Consider the following 24,679-nt stretch of genomic DNA (forward strand, 5'->3'; position numbering starts at 1 on the left):
TTCACCCTCCCCTAGCCAGTCCTAACCTCAGTGCATGAAAGAACCCTCGCGCAGGCTATAATGACAGAAAGTGTGTGGGGGGGGGGGGATATGTAGTTTTGCAGGAAATTTAAATCTCGTTTATGTTTAAAAATTGCTGTTTCTTTGAGGTATATGTTTGAAAACTTAGTAAGGAACATTTAAGAATGTGTTATGAACTTTGTAATGAAAAGGCTAGTTAAAAAAAAATTACCCAACTCAAAATTTGTTTGATAAGCGCTAATCTGGGCCTTTCTGTATGGGGGTGGTGGGGAGAACTTCCTCCATCAATTTACAGCCAGCTGTAGAGAATAGTTTTGTTTAGTTTATCCAGTAGCAGTTCGTCAAGTTCTAGAGCTCAGGGGTCAACCTCTCCCGAAATACTCAGGTCAATTCATTTTAAAGGGAGTGTACGTGAAATTACGTCTGCACAATTCTTTAAGATTGCGGATTTGTTAATTGTCAGATAAATAAAATCCATGTTTAAGGGACTGTTCACGGAATTATAATTAATTTTAAATCTATATAATCAGATGTAAATCACCTTTAAATAGTATTTATAATTAGATTATATTAACAAAAAGAAAAACTGTTTGAAGTTCACGCGTTATGAAATGTTCCTAGAAATTTGCCCCCCCCACCCTACCCTTCATCCCCCCATTTTCAAGTCCATAAAAATGGACATAATATGATCAAAAAGGCCACAAAAATCGCTAAAAATATTTATTATTCATTGTATTTTTAGAGGAGAACTTTCTAAATCTGAGGATCAGATGGAGAACTCTGATAGACGGAATAAGAAAGGAACTAAAAACAATAACTATTCACAGTCCCTTCCCCCCCCCCCCTTCCTGAAATAAATTCATGTTTAGATAAGAATTTTAAATGTAATCATAAATTTCATTATTGTTAAATATTTATTGTTTTTCTTACCTCTAAGATTCTGCCCTTTCGAGAGGACTGCGCGCTGTTTCTGACGATACAACACGGCACGCAGCCAGCGTGGATAAATTTCTAACCGCTTCCAGTGGCGGTCAGTACATTAGAAAACGGCCGGTTGCGCCAAACTTATGTCGGCCGAGGGTTGACTCTACCAGCTGGTCTGAACCTGAAAGTGTTGATGGATTAGTGCTGATTAATTCAACCCGGCTCCGACCCGCAGCTAAAGCTTCGATAAATCAAGAGAAGTTTGTCAACCTGTACCTTCATACTTACAGGTAGTCAAGTGTTTTCAGTTTCAGCTGGTTTTTCGCTAGTTCATTGCCTTTATTTTCTTCTGGGGTAAGGGATAATGTCAGAGTAGCAAATGATTTCTATATTTTTTATTCTAAACATTTTCATTTCTTTAAGTATGTTAAGTTTTGACCCCGGGGAAGAAACAACCCAGAAAAGATACAAAGATATTGTTCAATGTTAATAAAAGCAAACTTTAACATAATACAGTTTTGAAATCTTTCAAGTTTAATTGTTTTTTTAAACAAGTGCTTAGGATCCATTTAATTTTGATGCGGATCCGGATCCAGGTCATTTCATTAAGATTTACTGAATTTTTTTTAACAAAAACTAATTTTCAAATTCTTTGTTTTATTTTTTTCGCTTGTTTTCATTCTAAAACTTGATAAACCATTCAGAAATGAGGAAATTTTTATAATCTCTCTTTTTTCAAATTTCAGAATTGGGGTTCAGGAGTAAAAAAGTGTGTTTTTTGCAGTTTTTGGTTGATATTTTATCCCTTGAATCCGGATCCGTGGATTCGCATATTTTTGCGGATCCGGATCCAGGAAGCCAAAATCTTGTGGATCCAACGGATCCGGATCCTAAGCACTTCTAAAAACGCTAACGATAACGGTTAACAACACACGCTACTTACAGGTTATACTCACTAGTAGTCCGAGGTTTTGTAACTACGTTTAAATTGTTCCAACTTGGACAATTTGTTGTCCTGGTGGGTTTTGAACATTAACGTTGCCAGAAGCTTGTGATTAATCGCATTTTAGACGTTACATGGGACATACTTGACCTCACATGGGACATACTTGACCTCAGATCTCACATGGGACATACTTGACCTCAGATCTCACATGGGACATACTTGACCTCAGATCTCACATGGGACATACTTGAACTCAGATCTTACATGGGACATACTTGACCTCAGATGTCACATGGGACATACTTGAACTCAGATCTCACATGGGACATACTTGAACTCAGATCTCACATGAGACATACTTGACCTCAGATCTCACATGGGACATACTTGACCTCAGATGTCACGTGATGTGAATCTTGACATCAAGTTTTTTGACCTCCGTCTTATTCAGACCTACGGAATTATTTAATTCCTCTTCGATATTGTGTGAATGTCATATCCTGCTGGGACAACATTAAACTATGGGATCAAGCATTTATCCTCAATTTATAAGTCCCCACATTGGATATCAAGATTAAATGATTCTTGTAATCTTAGCTTTTTGAAGTTGATCTATCTTAAACTTAAAAAAATTTAAACAATATAATTGTTTTTTTGTTGCAAAATTTTAAATATTAAGGACATTTTTTGGGAAATTTTTCTATCGGTTTAGCCAATAACATTTGTTGGATTACGTTTTTGCATTTATAGGATTGAAATAAATAGATAATTTGATTTTCAGATCCTTGTTTGTTCGACCCGATTGTACTTCGGCCATAATTCCGTTGGCACTGCATGGAAACCTACAAAATAATCCATTCAGGTGGAAATATACATTCATTTATTCATTTATTCATTTATTCATTTATTCATTTATTCATTTATTCATTTATTCATTTATTCATTTATTCATTTATTCATTTATTCATTTATTCATTCACTTGTTCACTTTAATCATTTAATCATTTTTTCATTTTTTCATCTATATTTACTAACGAATGCACCTTCCTACCTAACTAGATCTATATGCTGGAGAGTACTCCTAAATGTACTTCCATGTTCTTCTATTGATTGGATTCCTGCTCTGGAGTCTTTGAGGAGTACTTATTTCTCTCTTCAGGTACGGGATCGGACTGCTATTCTTTCTATTAACTTTTGTTTCCCCAAAAGATGGAGATGTTGCTGAATTAGGGGAAATTAACAACATCAAACTAAAGTTTTTTAAAGGATGAAAAACTTGCTCTTTGACGTAATTTTTTTACCCAATTCATGAAAAAAAAATAAAGTTGTTCACCCCAGTTAATTACTTTAATCCTTTTTTTTGCTTTTTTTGTTTAGATTTCCCCCTCTTCTTCTTATTTCTTCATCAAGTTGTTTTTCTTTCCTTTCCTCTTTCTTTTTTTATTCCTTTTTATTCCGATATTTTTTCTTCTAGTTTTAATTTGATTGTGGTTTATTCTTTCCTTGATTTCTTATATTTATTATCCTCATTATCAACCCCGGCCTGTCATAGTTTTTCGTCCCCCCACCCTTTCAGCTAAAATACAGCAACCTCCCGTGATTATAGTATTCCTGAGCTGAAAACTTTAGAATGGTGGATATCGAGATCAATGCTTGATTCTCTCTTTTTGCTAATTTTTAGGCTAATTTATTCTCCACATGAATTTCTCGAGATTAGAGATGCACTCTTTGGACGAATGATCGATTGAACGAACGTAAGTTTTGGATTAATGTTTATTAAGATTAACGTTCAAAATAACTATAGTCCTCAAATGTGATAAAATATGTGTTTAAATAAGTTCATATTAACATGATTAAATTTATAACTGTTTAAAAGCTCTAAATGCCGGCTTGTGAACAGCTGACTTTAGTTCTATCGGATATGAGTCCAATCGACATAGCATCGTATCTGTATTTGTTTTCAAACGTTTCTTTATTACATGTAGTGGGAAATGTGATCTCCAAGAAGAGCGGATTAAAGAGAAAATTAAAAGTTTCCACAGTGGATATTCAGATTAAGCGATCAGGATTAATTCTAAAGTTTTCAGCTCTGGTCATGTTATGTAGACAGATCGACACGGGATGTTGCTATATTTACAGGGGTGGATACAGAATTTAAGTGAGGGGGTGCTAGATTTTTTTGGAACAAAAAAATCCAGGATTAGGAACCAAAAGACGCGCCGCATGCAAATTTTTTTTTGACTTTCCTGTTTTGGACTAGGTTTTCTTTCACTGAAGTGATATTGACAAGCTATTCTGAAATCTCAGGGGGGTGCGCGAAGGTCCTGCCGCCCCCCCCCCCTTNACGGAAAGGACTGGCAATAGTAAATGGATTAAGCTGATTGATTGATTGATTGATTGATCGGTTAGGAGGAGTATTTGAGTGAGGGTCGACTGAATGATCCCAACATTGATCTTAACATTAACAATCCGCTATCACAGGTATATTTTAACTCTTAAAGTTTTACTTGGCTTAGTTTCAATTTTAGCTTTAAACCTTTATTTTTCAAGACACCATTTTTGTTATCGTACTCAATATAAAAATTTCAAGGATTTTCTGTTTAAATTGAGAGGTTTCCAAAAATCAAAGGATTCGACATTCTTAAAAATATTGCACACTTTTTTAACATTCTCAACTTAGGAGGAAGACTCCCCCTGGAATCAACATTTTCTGGATAGTGAACTGAGACGTGTTATAGAGCAGGCAAAATACAGATAAATAGTTAAATTTATCAACGCTAGATGTCTCTATCACGTCGTAAATTTTTTCAATTTTTATTTTTCTTATCTGTATTCTCTTATCAGGATGTGAACCGGACATCGCCGGAAATAGGAAAATATTCATAGCAAGAGTTTTACGTTAATTCCATTATATTTAACCAGAGTTTTAAATTAACATTTTTTAGCAAGGGTTTTTATTTAAACCTCCTGGAATTCAGCTAGAGTTTTCATAAAGAGTTTAAGTTTAACTTTTTTAGAAAGAGTTTTATGTTAACCTCATGGAATTCAACCAGAGTTTTAATTTTACATTTTTAGAAAGGGTTTTACTTTAACCTCGTGGAATTAACAAGAGTTTTACTTTAACCTTTTTAACAAGAGTTTTACTTTTACCTATTTAGAAAGAGTTTTACTTTTACCACATGGAATTCAACCAGAATTGTAATTTAACATTTCTAACAAGAGTTTTACTTTAACCTATTTCAAAAGAGTTTTACTTTTACCACATGGAATTCAACCAGAATTTACTTTAACCTTTTTAACAAGAGTTTTACTTTAACCTATTTAGAAAGAGTTTTACTTTTACCACATTTAATTTAACCAGAGTTTTTGTTTTAGCATTTTTTAGCAAGGGTTTTTATTTAAACCTCCTGAAATTCAGCTAGAGTTTTATTTTAACCTTTTTATTCAGCAAAAGGTTTATTTTAACCTCGTAGAAATTAACAAGTTTTTTTCTACTTTGTATTTNAATTCAGCTAGAGTTTTATTTTAACCTTTTTATTCAGCAAAAGGTTTATTTTAACCTCGTAGAAATTAACAAGTTTTTTTCTACTTTGTATTTAAAAAAAACATTCAATTGAATTTGGCAAAAGTTTTAAATTCCGCAAAAATGTAACTTCCTTTGGCGCCAAAGTAAAAGGTTCATTAAAAAACATTATGCTTAAATGGCTTTTATGTGTAAACTCACATTGAAGGAATACTTTCTCCCGTTATATTGCCAACTCATTTTTCTACCTTTAACATAGTCTTTTTTGGGTTTTCAGTGTAGGCAAACTTTTTTTTGTTAAAAGCCTCACTACTCCTAATCTTAATGACGCATCTGAATTTAATATAGAAGTTTGAAGATCTCATAATATTGCTAAGTTGGAGGAATCTTGACGTTTATAAGGTTGAATGTCTGATTCACACCCATAACCTATGGTCAAGAATAAAAGAAATATCATAGTTGCATTTAGTGGACCCGAGACGATGAAAGTAAATCGTCAGAATTCATCACTTTCAAGACTGAAACATGACAATTCTTCTTTATTGTTTCCCGGACTAAAGGTTTAAAAAGTACTGTTGTGAATTGGATTTGCCACTTTATAGATGGAGGTTCACTTGAAATTACTTAGACAGTCCCTTTAATATTAGACTGAGATCCTTGGCATGGATATTCCTGGGTTCAGACTTTTTCCAGGATTCCTCTATTCGGGATTCTCTGTCAAACATCTTGTTCGTCTACGCTAAATCACATCCTAATATTGCTTATAAACAGGTTGGTACATAGCTTCCGCGAGGGAAGGGGTGCTGTGACGTCATTAAAGGGAGTGACCGGCAATGACTGAGAATGAAGTTTTGTAGAGAATTTGTAAGGGAACATGAGACCTATAAGACGATTTTACGGTGCTTACTTGTTCAGCTAGAGCGCAGATTCAATCTTTAAAATCCTCATAGATTGTTAATTTTTGATGGATTATTTTGAGAATCGGTTTTTAAAAAGTTATTCAATAGCGACGACGAAAAATGTAGTAAAAATTCTTAAGTAAACTAATTAGTTGTTCAGGAACATAGAATAAAAAAATGAACTGGTACCATCAAAATTAATTAATCTTATTAGTTATTGGTTTCTGTAATGTCTCATTGTTCACAAACATTTTCTGTAGATTTCCCGGCATTTTTATTGAAAAGACGACATTCGGAGAATTTGTACTTATCTGCGAACAAATTCATAAAAAAAAAGAAATTCAGTATATTGATTCTAACATTGAATAGACCTCTTAGTGTTGAACTGCTACCTGAGCTATGAACTAGCTACCTAATTCACCTTAGCTATGAACTATCTTTCTTTATAATTGACCCTTTAAACAGGAACTTTCTACCTAATTGACCCCTATCCATGAACTATTGATCTGATTGACTCCCCAGATATATACTGCTTCCTAATTAATCCCTTGCTATGAACTGCTTCCTGATTGACCCCCTAGATATGAACTGCTTCCTGATTGACCCCCTAGATATGAACGGATTCCTGATTGACCTCCTAGATATGAACAGCTTCCCGATTAACCCTATAGAAATGAACTGCTTTCTGATTTACCTCCTAGCTATGAACTATATACCAGATTGAACCACTAGCTGTTAACTGTCTACCTGATTGACCTCCTAGCTATTAACTGCTACCTGATTGACCCCCTAGGTATGAATTAATTCCTGATAGACCCCCCTCCCATAGCTGTGAACTGCTACCTGATTGACCTCCTGGCTATGAACTAGATCTTGATTTACCTCCTAGCTATGAACGGCTTTGTTGAAACATCTCATTATCAGGATCAACCTCTGCATGTGTTATCGGTGGTTTGTGAGCATACAAAACTGACTAAAAATATATGGCAAATCTAGAACTGAAAAAGTTTAGGAGTATCTAAAACCAGTACTTATTGTCTAAGATGATTTTTTTTTGTCAAAAAGTGAAATCAACTATCATGGTTAAACTAATAAATGTAGTTAATTTAATTTTAAAATCGCCTCTTAGCGGCAACACTTGCCTCGTAGCGACAACACTTGCCTCGTAACGACAACACTTGCCTCGTAAATTCAGAAAAAAAGATAATATTTACACAAATTTGGGTCACCCTAGTTATCTTATTCAATCTTGATCTGACAAAGCTTTAAGGGGTACCTTTGTGAATCAGACATACCATTCTATAATTGGAGACTGGAGATTCACTTGTAATGCCGACTACAGTCCCTTTAACGTTTGAAAATATAATGATTAATTGTAAACTGACCATTACTTTGACATATGACAATACTAAGGAAAATAATAATGACAATAACAATGTGTTCAGGGTATGCATGAGCTACTAGCACCTCTATACTATGTAGTCTATCAAGACATAATGAACCATGACAAGACCAGTAATATGGCGAAGGAATAGAAAAACTTAATTATTTCAGGAACCGAATTTTTTCAATTTGAGCTGGATTGTTGAACTACACACTACCGGTTCAAATCTTCATGAATGTTCGACTTCAAATCAGTGATTCTAAATTGAAGCGTCGTAGGTAGTTCTGTGACCTAGCTCAAATTCATTAAATTCAGTCTCAGAGTTCTCATCTTACTTACCCTATACTCATCCTCTCTCCTTTTCCCATTTTTCTCTGTATGTATTTATTTTATTTTTCTCCCCTATAGTTGTTACAACTTATTTTCCTGATTTCCTCTATTTTCTTTAGTTTTATTTTATTTTCCTCCTTACTTTCTCTTGATTTTTTACACTTTTCCTCTATTTTCCTGATTTTATATTTTTTCCTTAGTTTTATTTTATTTTGCTCCTTGCTTTCTCTTGATTTTCCAGACTTTCCCTCTATTTTCCTGATTTCCTCTTTTTTCCTGATTTCCTCTATTTTCCTGATTTTCTCTATTTATTTAGTTTTATTTTATTTTCCTCAAATTCATTAAATTAGGTCTCAAAGTTCTCATTTGGGATCTTAGTAAACCCTATACTACTCCCATTTTCTCTATATGTATTAATTTTATTTTTCGCCCTTTAGTTTTATTTTATTTTACTCCTTGCTTTCTCTTGATTTTCCAGACTTTTCCTCTATTTTCCTGATTTCCTCTATTTTTTTAGTTTTAATTTATTTTACTCCTTGCTTTCTCTTGATTTTCTACACTTTTCCTCTACTTTCCTGATTATCTCTATTTTCCTGATTTCTTCTTTTCTTTAATTTTATTTTATTTTACTCCTTGCTTTCTCTTGATTTTCCAGACTTTCCCTCTATTTTCCTGATTTCCTCTTTTTTCCTGATTTTCTCTATTTATTTAGTTTTATTTTATTTTCCTCCTTGCTTTCTCTTGATTTTCCAGACTTTTCCTGTATTTTCCTGATTTCCTCTATTTTCCTGATTTCCCATTTTACTCTCCGTATTTTTCAAATCAGATTGGTAAATTTTACACAATATCCAGTTAGTAACTTTTGAATGATTTAAACTAATTGAAATCAGTTTAAATGAAATATTTTCCCATTGGCTTTAAGTTGAAATTTCGAAGGTTTTTCTCAACGAGAAATAGAGTTTAAATTTAGTTTTAAAAGTTGAAGTTTTTTTGAGTGAAGGTAAGCGGAGAAGATGAATTTAAAAGAGTTATTCCTCAAGATCTGTTCAAACATCAATATCTAGGAAAAAATCTTAAAATTTTTTAACTGAACGCAGCAGGCCCAAGCTTTTTGTGGGACCTCACATGGCCTCAGAGAACGTTTCTTGATGGGCAAAGTTAAAAAAATACTTTTTATAAAATAGTTATTTTTTATGATTATGAAATTACACGAAAAGAGGTGCAAAGCCATTTAAAAAAAAAATAATCTTGAACAATTCAAGAAAGTTTTTTGTTTTGTTTTTTGATTTTAAGAGTGTTTAGATGCTGATGTATATGCTTTATTTGAGGCTGTCATAGATTGTGTTAGGAAACAATTTTTAACATTTTTTTATAAAAATATTTTAATTTTCTAAATATAATATTTTATCTGTATTGTTCTTGGCTTAACATAGTTTTACATGGGTTTATGTTCCCCCTCTCCTTGAAAGATTTATTTCTCTGTATTTTAGACATTTGGACGTTTTTCTTGCTATATTGGGGCAAATAAGTGGTTTTATGGGGAAATTTGAAGTAAAAGTATTCATAACTAGTAAAAAATTGCCAGTCGAAGTCAAATTTTTGATATTTCCAATTATTCGAAAGTCGGTTGGTTGGTTGGTTGGTTGGTTAATAGGTTGGTTGGTTTATTGGTTGGTTGGTTGGTTCGTTGGTTGGTTGGTCGGTTGGTTGGTTGATCGGTCGGATGGTTTGTTGGTTGGTTGGTTGGTTGGTTTGTTGTTCGGTTGGTTGGTTGGTTGGTTGGTTTGTTGGTCGGTTGATTGGTTTGTCTGTTGGTTTGTTGGTTTGTTTGTTGATTGGTTGGNGTTGGTTGATTGGTTTGTTGATTGGTTTGTCGGCTGGTTTGTTGGTTGGTTGGTTGGTTGATTGATCAGTCAGATGGTTTGTTGTTTGATCATAACTTGTTCTATTTCTCGAATATTATTATTCTGATTCTTATTCAATTTGTTGTCGTCATTTATTTGTTATTTTTACTAAAAGTCAAAATTAAATTGTTCTTGTTAGTGATTGGTATATTCAGCCTAGAAGTTCAACACCTTGTAAACAGGTATTTAGATATTTATTTTCAGGGTCCTGGGATCTAACTCTCCCCCCTTGCCCCAAGACCTTAGGGTCCTGGGATCCCCCCCCCCCACCAGGTGGGTAGGGTCCTGGGGCCCCGAGAATCCCAAAGTATTTTGGAAATATTGTTATACTATAATACCATTTATATAATTTTGTATTTATCTTTTTAAAAAATCATTTTAAAAAATAAGTTGTTAAAATATTAATTTTATTAATTTATCAGATGAGGGTTCCCTCAGGGGCATAATGGAGGTTTAGCCTAAGGGGTGAACTTAAGCTGCGCGAAAACGCGCTGAAATTTTTTTGTTGGTCCGCAGTAAACCCCTGGATTCCATCCATATCGAGAGGAATTTCATCAAATTTTTTTAATTTGATACTCACATTTTTTTTCATTTTGATGTTTTCTTTTCATGAATTTGTTGATGTTGGTGACAGTGATTTAAAACTTCCGAGTAATTAATAATTTCCATAATTTACTCAAATTCAAGTTCAAGCAATAGCAGTCCGCCATAAGAAATAAACATCATAAGAAAACCTTATCTTCAAATTAATTTTAAAAAATTTTAAAGGATTTATTTTGTCGTCAAGGTTGCTGCTCAGCCCTGGAGTCGACCTCAGGATGACCCTGCAGCAAACCAGCTGGTCAAGAAACTAAACCATATCCAGGTAAAAAAACACCTTGATTCAGAACTTCTTTATTGTCTCTGGATCAAGTATGGATCTAAATCTTATGCAGACCTTTGTGGTCTTACACAGCAGGGATTTCTTTAATTTATTAAGCATTTATCCTCAAATTGAAAGTGCCCAACTTTTATATCGAGATCAAGCGTCTAAGATTAATGACACTCCACACAAAGTTCCAGATTAAAACAAATCAAAGAACAAATCTAGTTTGGACAAACCAATGATGGAACAAGTCAATTCTGTTAAAATAAGGTTAATAACACCACAAACTATTCACAATAGGAAGAAAACCATCTTACTGACTGAATTCGTGTAAATGTTAAATGATTCGCTTAGTCCAGTTTTATAAAATGGGTGTCCCCAAAATTCAAGAGAAGAATAATATTGTTTTAATTGAAATTTAGGTTATTTACGTGAATTGCATAGCGAAAATAAGTTTAATATAATGTTATTCACATACCATTGGTAAATGCCATTTTCTGGTGTATTGGGTCATTTTTTTCCTTTATTGAAACCCCTTAATGTTTAGGATTGTCTGCTGAGAAGACAGGATCCTGAACTGTTTTCTAGATTAGAGAAATTAGAAATATATCCACAGCTCTACGGGATACGGTGAGACAGGGGTGTTTATTTCTTGTAAAATTACCTCCTTTTGTAAATAATTTTTTGCGTATGCGTGCGCGGAACGACAAAATTTAATTCTAGCGTTTTATCCGCTGAATTGGAAATAATAAATAAACTTATGGGTAAAAAGTATCAAAAAGGATAAAAACCTTGTCCTTTGGTGTCTAATTTATATTTTCCCTAAGACTTGATCCAAGTAAATGCTGGTATCATCTCCGTAACAGAATCCTAAAACCGGAAAAATGTGAATTTGAACTCTTGAACTTATAGATCGTCTTTGTGTTATGTTTTGTTACTTGTTCTGATATTTTGTCCAAATACAATTTTTTTATAGTTTAGACAATAGATTTGATTAAAAGTTTTGCTGTAAAAATTATGATGGATCTATTTTTCTTAGTTGGCTGAGGCTTCTGTTTGGAAGAGAATTCCATTTCCTGGATACATTACAGCTTTGGGACGCCATATTTGCAGATAGTGGTCCTCCAGGTCATTCAGTACATACAGTACAACTGTACACACATTACTCATTTACAGTACATCTGTACTCAAGGTTACACAATACATATTTACAGTACAGCTGTATTCTAGGTTATTTACTACGCAACACATAATTACAGCACAACTGTAATCAAGGTTATTATGTACATAATATATTTTGACAGTACAACTTTGAACTGTACACAAAATAGGTACTGGAGATTATTCAGTACATGAAATACATATTTACAATTCTGTTAGTTTCCTTTCTTGTCTCTGCTAAGTTCAAGTCTGCAATGATCAAGAAACGAAGTTATCTTCTTATTTTTTTGTGCAGATCCAGATTTGAATGTTGCTGTTGTGAATAGGACATGCACATTACATTACGTGGACAGTACAGTACAGTACAGTAAAGTACAGTACAGTACAGTTTATTTATATTGTTTTCTTTCAGGACTTGTGGATCAAATAACAGTTTCCCTCCTAGTCTCAGTTCGAGATCTTATTCTAGGAATTTTATCAATCAATCAAATAAAATAAATCAAATCAACTGATCGATCAGTATAATCAAGATTTTCGTTTGATTTCTCAAAAAGTCTTTGTGTTTATTAAAGATGTTTGTTTTTCATAATTACTAAACAAATGTATTAATTGGTTGACATATTGATCAATTGATCCCGATTTGGATAACATGACTGATCATTTGATATCATGATTGTTAAATATATTTATAGAAATGTTATAGATTAATTGCTTTACTTATTTTTATTATTTAATTGATTGATTGATTTTAAGTATATGATTACACTGACGCTGTATCCCTGTTGATGAAACTACCGAGTAACGTTAGTGTTTCATTCATAATTGCCTTTGCACTACACCTCAAGGTTAGTTTAAAGGGAGTGACCGGCTATGTAAGGTAGTTGAACTGAGTATGCAGTGTTGTGGAAAGCTTCTTTCGGATTCATTTGAGACATAAAAAGCTTTTTAAAGATCTGTAAATCCTGAGTTTGAGCGCAAATTCGACGTTCAAAACTCCTACCTTGGGGAAATTAAATTGATTTGTTTACGATCCGAGTTGAATGTTGCATCTTTCTGAATTTGTATGGACAATACGTTCTTCGGTATTAGTCGTTTTTAACAATTTTCTCCTTATAGACGCAACAGATAAAAGTAAGATTAGAAGCGATCAAAAGCGCTTTTTTATCGCATTAAGTCTATACCCCCTTTCATTTTTCGCGAACACTCCCTTTAAATATTGCTGAAAAATATTATTTAATTATTAATTTTTTTTTCACAGGACCCGCTTCGGTTCCCACGGCCAACTGGTTCTGTATTTGAATGTGGAAACCGGCGGCCGGAAATATTTGAACATGTTCCTTTGCGTTCCCCCCAGCCAGTACACCAGTCCAGGAATATATTAGGTATATTTATTATTTAAATGCAAATATCACATACATATATATTTACGAAAACACAACGATTTTTATAACACTTTATTCATCAACACTGTGCTTCATAATAATTATACTGGATGCAAGCAATTTTCGGTAGGAATAATTTGGGTTCAATAACGGTTAATTGTGAATCTATATAATAAAACAAAAGATATTCGTATATATTCCCTATAGCCGGCCAAAATGCTGGACCGAATGGGTGGATTTTTGTTTCAGGGAACCCTTGAGTACCCTGGGACCGTAACATTGGCTAAAAAAAACATTCTTTTTTTCAAAAAGAGAATTTTGTTTTCAAATTCGAAAGTTTTAAAAAGTGTTTCTAAAATTCCACGGGCAACGCCGGGCACTTCAGCTTGTATGTTCTTTAAAAATATTATTTATTAAACCACATTTACCGAAATACCACTCTATAGATGGAGATAGGTTGAAATTACGCCTATAGTTAAGATTGAATTGTTTAGGTTCTAGGAGAAGAGAAAAGAAGGAGAATGGAGAATTATCTTTAAAAAGTGTGAAGACAGAACTTAAACAAATAGACAAATCTTTTAATATTCAACACCCAAGGTTAGATTCAGAGGCAGTCGGGGGGGGGGGGCTATGGGGGCTCGGCCCCTCCCCCTGGACCAGTGAAATCAGGGGGTCTTTAGGGATTTTTTATGCCCTAATGGTTGCTGAGGCCCCCCCCCTTCCTGAATGAAAAAAAAATCAAGCCCCCCCCACCTAAACTAATTCCTAACTACGCCCCTGGTTAGATTCAACCAATGGGTTTCCAATGCGCAACATATCTTATCTTGATCTGTAGCTGTCTATCTTATCTAGGACAATAAACTATTTTCCGTGACTGTTGTTATGGATATCAGAAGAAAAATAGAAATGTTGCGCATTATTGCGGTAAAACTTACCTCATGTGTAGCTAAAGCTTTGCATCTTCTTAAAGTCTAGTTTTTGATAATTAACTTAGGAATGTATTTGTTATTATTATGAAAAGCAGTTTTTAACAAAATATGATTAAACTCTCATAAACTTGAATAAAACGCTATTGCGCATGGAAACCCTGTTACTGTTTATTTTCCCCATCCATTTTTAAATTTGTTTGCTTGTTTATTTGTTTGTTTGTAACCGATAAACGTCAAAACGGCTGAACCGATCGGGCCAACATTTGTTGTAGGACCTCACATGATCCCATGAAAGGTTTACGGATGTCTAGACTAGAAAAATTTGTCTTGAAAAATTTATATTTTTCCAAATCCACGAAAAACTTAAGAGCAACGGTTAAAAGTTAAAATCGGGAATTGGGGCCGTGGAAGCCTGGTTTAAAATTAATAGTAACTCTCTTTTCATAATAACTATTTTTAACACTGTTATTTTGGTTCGCAGTGTTATAAAGTTTTTGGACAGAAATTTTCTCTTTATTGAGAAGGTTCAAGTCTTTTTAGATTTAATTTTGTCCCGAGCTTTAGCGAGGGACAAAATATAATCTAAAAAGGCGAGAACCTTCGAGATATAGAGAAAATTTAATTCTAAAAACTTAATAGCACCTCGTGTGAAATAATATCGTTAAAGGTAATTTTATGAAACGTTTCTGTACTTTTCTTATTTTAATGGCTATTTCTAGATCAAAAAAAGCTTTGAAACAAAGCAGAAGTCAAAAAATAAAGTTGATTTCAATTTTATTTTAATTTCAATTGAAAAAATATTTTGGAAATATCCAAAAAATTTGGAGAAAATCCGGGAAGCAATCAAAACTTTATAGCACATCTGCAGCTAAATTAACTTTATAGCACGATGATTATTTTGTACCGAGTTCATCATAATATTCACGATGAAGTTAGGAAGAATGTTAAAGTACAAAATAGTTTCAAAAATTTATTTTTAAAAATCCAAGACGTTTACAATGACAATGTCGTCAGTTAAAACTTCCAATTATGGGCTTCTCTGTAAGCAAGAGTGTACAATTATAGCTTTTCAAGATAAAAACATTTTTAAAAATCCTTTTTCAGAAATATCGCTTCCGAACTTTTTCCTACCAAAAATACTGAAAGAATCATAGTTTCATCAATTTTGTCTCGTGTTTGATATTTTAGTTTTTAACAAATTTGTTATTTTTTTAGAGATCTTCCTGATTTTACTGTAGTGGAGATAAACGATCTGAAAGGTGACAAATTCTACCAATTTTGCGCTAGATTTGATGCCAATTTTAAAATTTAGGCTTCCAGTGCGCTTTGCAACAGAATAGCGTACTAATTTATTACGACACTTACATCTTTAAAAAATCTAAATAATTTTTTTAATTTGATTTTGATGTTCGGCATTTATATCAAAACAATGAAGACACCTTTCTGTTAAGTTTTGATTTATAACAATCTTTTTTAAAGTAAAGAAAGAGGAGATGTTAATTGACAGATTCTCTTTGTTTACATTTTTATGTGTATCCATGCTGTTTGAAAGCTTGGTAGAAATAGAAAACTCAAAACGAAAGTCGTTTTCATAGTATTGATATATACGACGACAGCTGTAGTTGAATATTGTAGTAAGAAGAGGGGAGTATGATACCTGTGATTCTGAAGAGCTTCATGTTTCTCCAGGCCGGTCAGATCAGGTCAGGAACACACAACAGACACACACTGATCATATAACAATTACAAATTACAAATTACCAAGCAAATATTCATATTTAAAAGAGAATAGAAGACTACACAAATTCCTCAGTTTTCTGATTCTCACTGTATATCTCACTGTATATCTCACTGTATATCTCATTGTATATCTCACTGTATATCTCACTGTATATCTCACTGTATATCTCACTGTATATCTCACTGTATATCTCACTGTATATCTCACTGTATATCTCACTGTATATCTCACTGTATATCTCNTTTTCGCTCAAACTCAGGATTTACAGATCTTTAAAAAGTTTAATATGTCTTAAATGAATCCGAAAGAAGTTTTCCACAACACTGCATACTCAGTTCAACTACCTTACATAGCCGGTCACTCCCTTTAAAGCAGCTTTATTTAAGAAAAAATTAGTATTAAAGAGTCACTATATTTATCGTCCACAGCCCCTTTAACTTAAAGGATTTTAAAATAAAAACATATTTTGGGTTCAGAGGAGAACAGTTTGGTCATAAAACTAAAATCTTGAAGGAGATTGATTTTATGCAACAGATCTGTGATACAATAGGTATTTTTCTTGTTGTTGTTATTGTTACTGTTATTATTATTTTTATTGTTTTATATTGGTTTTAGTATTTGTAATGTTGTTGTTGTTGTTGTTATTGTTATTGTTAATGTTACTGTTATTATTATTTTTATTGTTTTATATTGGTTTAGTATTTGTGATGTTGTTGTTGTAGTAGTTGTTGTTAATGTTATTGTTATTATTATTTTTATTGTAATTATTATTGTTATATTGTTTTATATTGGTTTGATATTTTTATTTATGTTGTGGTGTTGTTGTTGTTGTTTTTGTTGTTTTTGTTGTTGTTTGTATTGCTATTGTAATTTGTTTTTTGTTTGTATTTTTGTTTTTGTAGTTAATAATATTGTGAAATTTTTCAGATTTCTAGCTTAAGTTTTTTTGTTAAAGGAGGAGAATACACTGAACCTGAACCTGCTCCTACCCCAGCACCTCCTGCCCCTCCTCCCCAGGTAGATTTAATTTATTCAAGGCAAATATCAATATTTAAATACTAATAATTGATAAACTGATTAAATGAGTTAATGATTATTTTTTATTGATTTATTGCTATATTGCTATATTGCTATATTGCTATATTGTTATATTGCTTTATTGTTGTTCTATTTGTTTTGCTGATTTATTTATTCAATGCTTAAATGTGTTAACAATGGTAAAAGTTATCAATTTATTTTTATCTTTTAGAATCCTGTTCGGCTGAAAAGAAATGTATCTTTGGCTCACGATGCTGCCGCTTCTCTTACACATCATTAATCGATAATTGATCTGTCGATTTTCAATTGATTTATCAATCTATCTACAGTTTGAGGGACCTGGAAATTATTAAACCTAGCATAAACTTGATGACCAGACATGTAAATTGAGCTTTATCAAAATTGCGAATTGTCGCTTCTTTTAACCATTTATTTCTCTCTATTAAGATGCCTTAAAAATATATATATATATAATATATTTTAAACTTACTTTCCAAGAAAGGAAAATTCGATTACTTTCAGATAAAATGGCGGATCAGTTGAATGGAAATGGTAAACGCGGCATTGATGAAATCCACGAAGAATCAACTGATCCAACGGGATCAGCTGTTGTTAGTGAATTAGCTGATGATGGTGTTACTATGCTGGATGTATTGCAAGATGAGCAAGAGTTAGAAGAGGATGCGAATGTAAGTGACTTATTCAAAAATCAAAGCAGTCCCTTTTATCATAGTTGATATTTAATTCAGGCTGTCTTGGGAGCAGGAGACGATAAGAACTGTAGCTATGATCAGGGTTATGTAAAAAGGTGAAAACATTTTATTAATGTTTGTAATAATATTAAATTTCACCGAAAATGTTTTTTATAATAATTTGTTTAGACAAGCACTTTATGCCTGCACTACATGCTCAGTGCCAAGTTCTCCAGACTTCAAACCTGCAGGTACACAGGTCAGGTAGTTTAGGTAGGTCAAGTAGGCCAGGTTGGTCAAGATCTAGAAATCCCGGTTATAGTTAAGGTAGTTTATTTAGGTAAGGTAGTTCTGGTAGTTTTAGTGGTTTAGTGGGTCAGGTAGTTTAGGTAGTTCAGGTAGATCAGGTAGATCAGGTTGTTCAGGTAGATCAGGTTGTTCAGGTAGATCAGGTTGTTCAGGTAGTTTAGGTAGTTTAGGTAAATCAGGTAGATCAGGTTGTTTAGGTAGATCAGGTTGTTCAGGTAGATCAGGTTGTTCAGGTAGTTTAGGTAGTTCAGGTAGTTCAGGTAGATCAGGTAGATCAGGTTGTTTAGGTAGATCAGGTTGTTCAGGTTGTTCAGGTAGTTTAGGTAGATCAGGTTGTTTAGGTAGATCAGTTTGTTCAGGTAGTTTAGGTAGTTCAGGTAGTTCAGGTAGATCAGGTTGTTTACGTAGATCAGGTTGTTCAGGTTGTTCAGGTAGTTTAGGTAGATCAGGTAGTTCAGGTTGTTCAGTTTGTTCAGGTAGTTTAGGTAGTTTAGGTAGATCAGTTTGTTCAGGTAGTTCAGGTAGTTTAGGTAGATCAGTTTGTTCAGGTAGTTTAGGTAGTTTAGGTAGATCAGTTTGTTCAGGTAGTTTAGGTAGTTTAGGTAGATCAGTTTGTTCAGGTAGTTTAGGTAGTTAGGTAGCCAATTTTAACCATTTTCAATTTTGGGGGAGGTGGTTGCCACAATTAAATGCTTTAACAAGAGGCTGGTCTAGGGAGTTCATGTTTGGAGGTCTTCTCAGATGTGTGTTTATGTTAGGATTATTTTCAGGACTCCTCCTGGCGGAGTATATCAGAAAATTTCAGATTGTTGTCATGATATTCATTTGCAGAAAATGTTATATATTCAATATTTACGAATATCTAATTCGTGATTTAAAACTAGGAATTTGTTTGGCCTGTTCCTATCATTGCCATGATGGACACGAGATGGTGGAACTGTACACAAAGAGGAACTTCAAGTGTGACTGTGGTACACCCAGGTTCGTGACAGGAAATAGTCATTTTGCGCATTTTCAACTTTGGTTTGTCTTTAAGTTACTTTTGTTGATCTACAAACCTTAGGGATTCGCCCGATCGATGCATATCAGCCAGGCCCCTATTCTCCACACCTTTAAAACGTCCGGCTCTAACCTGGGAACTCATATATTTATCAGTAACAGATATAATATAGAATCACTTTCCTGCAATGTCAGGTCTGTGACAGGTTGAAAATCTATCACAAACATACTTATTAGGTTTAGAATAAGAGTGCCTACAATGGCTTAGAATATCAATAAACATGAATGTAGGTGAGACTATGAGGACGTTTCCTGGTGGTTCTATTTACTCAATAAATGAGATCTAATCTCAATAATGGGCAACATGTTACAAATACAATTTACAATATAAACACCGGGTCAACATCTGGGTGAGCTGCTAGCTGTTTCATCTGTCCAAGTCCTTAAATAGCTTTCATTAGCGAGCAATCTTAGCTCAACAACTTTTGTTAATGACATAGTTCAGTCATAGGGGAAGGGGAGACGTTCCCCCTTGAAAATTGGTTGAAACATCTCCATGGAAAATATCATTATGGTTTCTTTGATCCATTTACCAATCTCTGACAGATTAGAGTTTGGCATAAATATTGACTTATTTCTATCTCAATTGTTTATTAATATTTAAATTTATTATTATTATCATTGTCATTATCATTGTCATCATTGTCATCATTGTCATCATTGTCATCATTGTCATCATTGTCATCATTGTCGTCAATGTCGTCATTGTCGTCATTGTCATCATTGTCATCATTGTCATCATTGTCATCATTATGATCATCATTTTCATTATGTTTATGTAGGTCTGGACTGACAGCATGTAAGCTTCGACCTGGAAAGATTGAGAATGAGAACGTGTATAATCAGAATTACTCCGGAACTTACTGCTCCTGCTGTCGACCCTACCCTGATCCACAGGATCCAATCCAGGATCAGATGATCCAATGTATTGTCTGTGAAGATTGGTATCATGGTCGCCATCTTGGATTGGGGGCCGGGCCCCCTGAGGACTCATCGTATGCGGAGATGATCTGTTTGCATTGTGTTGCCAAATATCCTATTCTAAACCATTACCAGGGACTGCAGAATACAGGGGTACTTAACTTTCCTTATTATATTTGTTCTTCATTTCATCTTAATCTGAACTTGATCTTCATCTTCATCTTCATCCTGATCTTCATCTTCATCTTCATTTTCAACTTGTTCTTGATCTTGATCTTGATCTTGATCTTGATCTTGATTTTCATCTTCATCTTCATCCTGATCTTGATCTTGATCTTCATGTTCATCATCTTCATCTTCATCTTTATTTCCTCTTTATCCGAACTTTTATTCTGATCTTGATCTTGTTTTTTCTCTTGAGTTTGATTTAAATTATTTTTTTTTACCATTTAAACATTAAACAACACATAGCAGCACACTCGAGATCTTTATTCAAAATATATTATTAAGATGGTTTTTACTTATTATAAAATAAAAACCTTAGTCAACAAAAAAAAGCCGAAATCGGAATTTATGAATACCTGAGCTATTATCTTGTTCATAATTTCCTTTTATTCGATTCTAGAAATAAAAGGGCGTTGATTTTATAGATTTATATATTGCATCGCTATGTTATCTGTCCTACAATCATTGGTCCTTTCGTTCATGTCCTACACATCATTTGTCCTACAAATCATGTGTCCTTCCCATCATTTGTCCTAATGTCATTTGTGCTACCATCATTTGTCCTACAAATCATATGTCCTTCACATCATTTGTGCTACTATTTTTTGTCCTACACATAATTTGTCCTAAAAGCAAATCCCAAGATTTTGAATTGATTTAATTTTTGATGACAATCTTAAATTCAGGGAGCTCGAGATAAAGATGAATCTGTTAATGTTAATGTTGTTGACGTTGAAGTCAACAAAACAGTTGATTCTAGTACTCCAGGTAGACTAGGTAGACTAGGTAGACAATATAGACACGGGACACCAGGTAGACTAGGTAGACTAGGTAGACAAGGTAGACTTGGTAGACTAGGTAGACTAGGTAGACAAGGTAGACTAGGTAGACTAATTAGACTAATTAGACTAATTAGACTAATTAGACTAATTAGACTAATTAGACTAATTAGACTAATTAGACTAATTAGACTAATTATACTAAGAAGACTAAGAAGACTAAGAAGATTAAGAAGACTAATTAGACTAGATAGACTAGGTAGACTAGGTAGATTAATTAGACTACGAAGACTAGATAGACCAGGTAGACTTGGTATTCTGCATAGGTAGACTAGATAGATTAGTGGACAAGACAGAAAACAAGGTATTTTAAGAAAAAAAGATTAGATTGAAGAATTTACAAATTTATTTTTATGGGATAAAGATTCCTTGGAACCTGTCTGTAAACTACCAACCAATAATCCTGAGTTGACCGGAACCATGTTTCTCCCTGAAAACTGGCGCAGTAGCCTGTGCCAGTGTTCCTCCTGTGTTCTACAGTATACTCAACACAACATTAGTTTCCTTCTTGATAACACAGATACTGTCCATTATTATGAATCTCAAGGTACTAATATTATTTGCATACTCTTTGATTAATAACTACACAGATAGAACACTAGATGTCGTCTTTTCAAGATTTAGGGGTTTTTCGTTCACAATAACCCTGAGGCAGAGGCCTAAAGGAGTTATGCATGCGGCGTAGAACAGGCTCTCACTCTGTCTTGTTATTCAACACAGCATGTGCGTAACTCTTTTGGGCTTCTACGAAAAACCCCTAAATCTAGAAAAGACGACATCTAGTGTTCTATCTGTGTTGTTATTAACAAAATTGTGTTCTTAATGCTTCAGCTACAGTGGGACCCGAGCAACTGTGTGATACGAAGACGACTGTTAAGAAATCTTATTTGTGTTTAATATTGATATAAATCAAATAGTTATATTAGCAGTAGCTTGAAAATGGAATAGGTCTGTTTACAATAAACGATTGCTGTGTTTCCTGTTCATTAGACTATTTAAAATCAAAGTTTGAGTCTAACGTTCGTCTTCCTATTCCACAGTTTTATGGGTTTCTTGGTATGTAAAACAATTGTCTGACAGATGAAATTAACTCAAGGTTGTGGTGGATATTTATTAATTAATTTATATTTTAAAATCTTGTTGGAAAAGAGCAAATAGGGCCAAATAGTAAAACACGGGAAGGGGCAAATGGTATAGAAGAGGGGGGGGGATTTTTGAAAACTGTTGTCCTGATTTTAGGTTTATATAAAAAATGAAGAAAAAAACTTTATTTTTAAACAATAACAATGGTGTAGGGCTGAGCGAAAAAGGACAGTTTGAGCAGGGCATGGAAGTTCTCTCCCAGATGGACAGGGTTAAGCAGGTCCAGGCCATATCCATGTACAACAACATGAAGACTGATCTCATGGGCTTCCTCGCCGACTTCGCCAGGGAGGGGAAGGTCGTCAAACAAGAAGATATTCAAAACTTCTTTCAGGTGTCGTTTATTTAATTCTTAATAATTTTCTTTATTTTTTTTCTAAAAATAGATTTTACTTGGATTTTTTATTCACTTCCCATTTCATCCAACTTTTTCTGATGGTTTCGAGTTCGATCTAATTTATTATTTTTTATTATGTTCTTATACAATTCAAGTAACTGTCGTTACAAATACAATGTTATTTGCCCTTCCATACACCTTAATCATTTGATCAATTAGACTGGAGATGTTTTGAAGAGTGCTCAATTCTGTCAATTTCTTCCTAGGCAGAAATGCCAACGTCAATTTAAAGAGAAAAGATCATTTAAAATAAATGGAGGATTATTGTTTACGAACCTTCTAAAGGGGAAAATTTAATATTTTTTTTTTAATCAGGAGATGAAGTCCAAGAAGCGTCCCAAGTTGGATCTGCCCCCTCCAGACACCTGTAAATAGTTGGATATATACTAGACACGTTTAAATAGTTGGATCTATACCAGACACGTGTAAATAGTTGGATATATATATAATAGACACGTGTAAATAGTTGGATATATACCAGACATGTGTAAATAGTGGGATATATACTAGACACGTGTAAATAGTTGGATATATATAATAGACACGTGTAAATAGTTGGATATATACTAGACATGTGTAAATAGTTGGATATATACCAGACACGTGTAAATAGTTGGATATATATAATAGACACGTGTAAATAGTTGGATAAATACTAGACATGTGTAAATAGTTGGATATATACTAGACACGTCGTGTAAATAGTTTGATATATACTAGACACCTGTAAATAGTTGGATCTATACTAGACACGTGTAAATAGTTTGATATATACTAGACACGTGTAAATAGTCGTATATATACTAGACACGTGTAAATAGTTGGATATATACCAGACACGTGTAAATAGTTGGATATATACTAGACACGTGTAAATTGTTGGATCTATACCAAACACGTGTAAATAGTTGAATCTATACCAAACACGTGCAAATGGTTGGATCTATATCAAACACGTGTAAATAGTTGGATCAAACACGTGTAAAAATTAAATATTTGAATCCGTATCTATTTCTATCCCGGTGCATTCGTCCAATGTTTCCTAAAGATCTCACATTTTTTATTTTTGTTAAATTGTTCCAAATCTGTTAGCAATATGCATTTAATTCAAAATAAAAATAAACATATCAATATCTTTGTTTTCTCTGAAATTCGCAGAAACCACCAATACAATGGAAACCATCAAATCTCTATTACCAATTAGGAGAAAATTGACGTTTTTTTCTTAAAATATTTTTATTGATTTCTGAAAATTTGTGTAAAATTGTCTCTAAAGCACAATCCGCAAATCCTATTTATAAAGACACCACAGTTGAAATTCATCAAATTTCCCGAGAATGATATCTCATTTATCCTTGATCAGAGAAAGGTCACTTTTTATTCTTTAAAGAGCTAGTAGGAATGTTTTTAAGGAATTACTAATATACAATCAAGCTAATTTGCTTTATGGAGTGTCATTTGACTGATTTATTGATTTATTTTACCGCCGTTTGACCAACATTACCGCCCTATGATATGAGGAAATTTTCATGAAAATTTCAAAAAAAAATTTTCGTCAAAATGAAGTTAGTTTAATTTATTTTCTGCATTCTAAATAATATTATATTGATTAATGTTTCAATTGACAATCAAAATTCATTCATAATTTCGAGAATTGTCCCAGAAGTGTTCATTTGAGCAGACCCAGTTTAGAATTTTAGTGTGGAAGACCCAGTTCAGAATATGGTGTATTAGACCCATTTTAGAATACTGTGTAGCAGACCCAGTTTAGAATATAGTGTGGCAGACCAAGCTTAAAATATGGTTTTGCAGACCCAGTTTAGAATATGATTTAGTAGACCCAGTTTAGAATATGGTGTAGCAGACCCAGTTTAGAATATGGTGTAGCAGGCCCAGTTTTGAATATAGTGTGGCAGACCCAGATTAGAATAGTGTGGAAAACCCAGTTAAAAATATAGTGTGGCAGACACAGTTTAAAATATGGTTTTGCAAACTAAAATTTTGTAACAAAATTTTATTCCAGCAGTTGAAAGTTGAAACCAAAAAA

At 33.4% G+C, this 24,679-nt stretch overlaps 1 protein-coding gene and 1 long non-coding RNA gene across 3 annotated transcripts; both read left to right on the plus strand.

Moving 5' to 3' along the window:
- The first annotated feature begins 13,895 nt into the window (after nucleotides 1-13,895).
- On the plus strand, nucleotides 13,896-16,244 carry LOC111706196 (uncharacterized). Its single transcript, XR_002766183.1, has 3 exons — nucleotides 13,896-13,936; nucleotides 15,484-15,527; nucleotides 15,904-16,244. It is a non-coding gene; the product is annotated as an uncharacterized LOC111706196 (long non-coding RNA).
- Nucleotides 16,245-16,453: 209 nt separating this feature from the next.
- Nucleotides 16,454-23,770, plus strand: LOC111706197 (putative E3 ubiquitin-protein ligase UBR7). 2 transcript variants are annotated; one of them, XR_002766184.1, is made up of 12 exons: nucleotides 16,454-16,559; nucleotides 16,965-17,026; nucleotides 17,259-17,736; nucleotides 17,797-17,855; nucleotides 17,929-17,990; nucleotides 18,933-19,029; nucleotides 19,890-20,181; nucleotides 20,940-21,021; nucleotides 21,457-21,639; nucleotides 22,388-22,569; nucleotides 22,948-23,057; nucleotides 23,599-23,770. XR_002766184.1 is itself a non-coding variant. In XM_023478998.1 (11 exons), the coding sequence occupies exons 3-11, from the start codon at nucleotides 17,575-17,577 to the stop codon at nucleotides 23,005-23,007; spliced, it is 1,179 nt and encodes a 392-aa protein (XP_023334766.1). In that variant the 5' UTR covers nucleotides 16,454-16,559; nucleotides 16,965-17,026; nucleotides 17,259-17,574; the 3' UTR covers nucleotides 23,008-23,770. The 2 variants fall into 2 exon arrangements, 1 of the variants encoding a protein (XP_023334766.1); XM_023478998.1 differs by having other exon boundaries at nucleotides 22,948-23,770.
- Nucleotides 23,771-24,679: the final 909 nt, after the last annotated feature.

The sequence above is a fragment of the Eurytemora carolleeae genome, unplaced genomic scaffold (assembly GCF_000591075.1).
Source record: "Eurytemora carolleeae unplaced genomic scaffold, Eaff_2.0 scaffold672, whole genome shotgun sequence".
Classification (NCBI taxonomy): Eukaryota; Metazoa; Arthropoda; class Copepoda; order Calanoida; family Temoridae; genus Eurytemora; species Eurytemora carolleeae.

Coding starts and splice junctions, on each gene's coding strand:
- LOC111706197 (XM_023478998.1), top strand. CDS start 17,575: ATGGCGGATCAGTTGAATGGAAATGGTAAACGCGGCATTGATGAAATC. Junction 17,737..17,796: donor AGTTAGAAGAGGATGCGAAT/GTAAGTGACTTA, acceptor TATTTAATTCAG/GCTGTCTTGGGAGCAGGAGA. Junction 21,640..22,387: donor CCATTATTATGAATCTCAAG/GTACTAATATTA, acceptor ACAATGGTGTAG/GGCTGAGCGAAAAAGGACAG.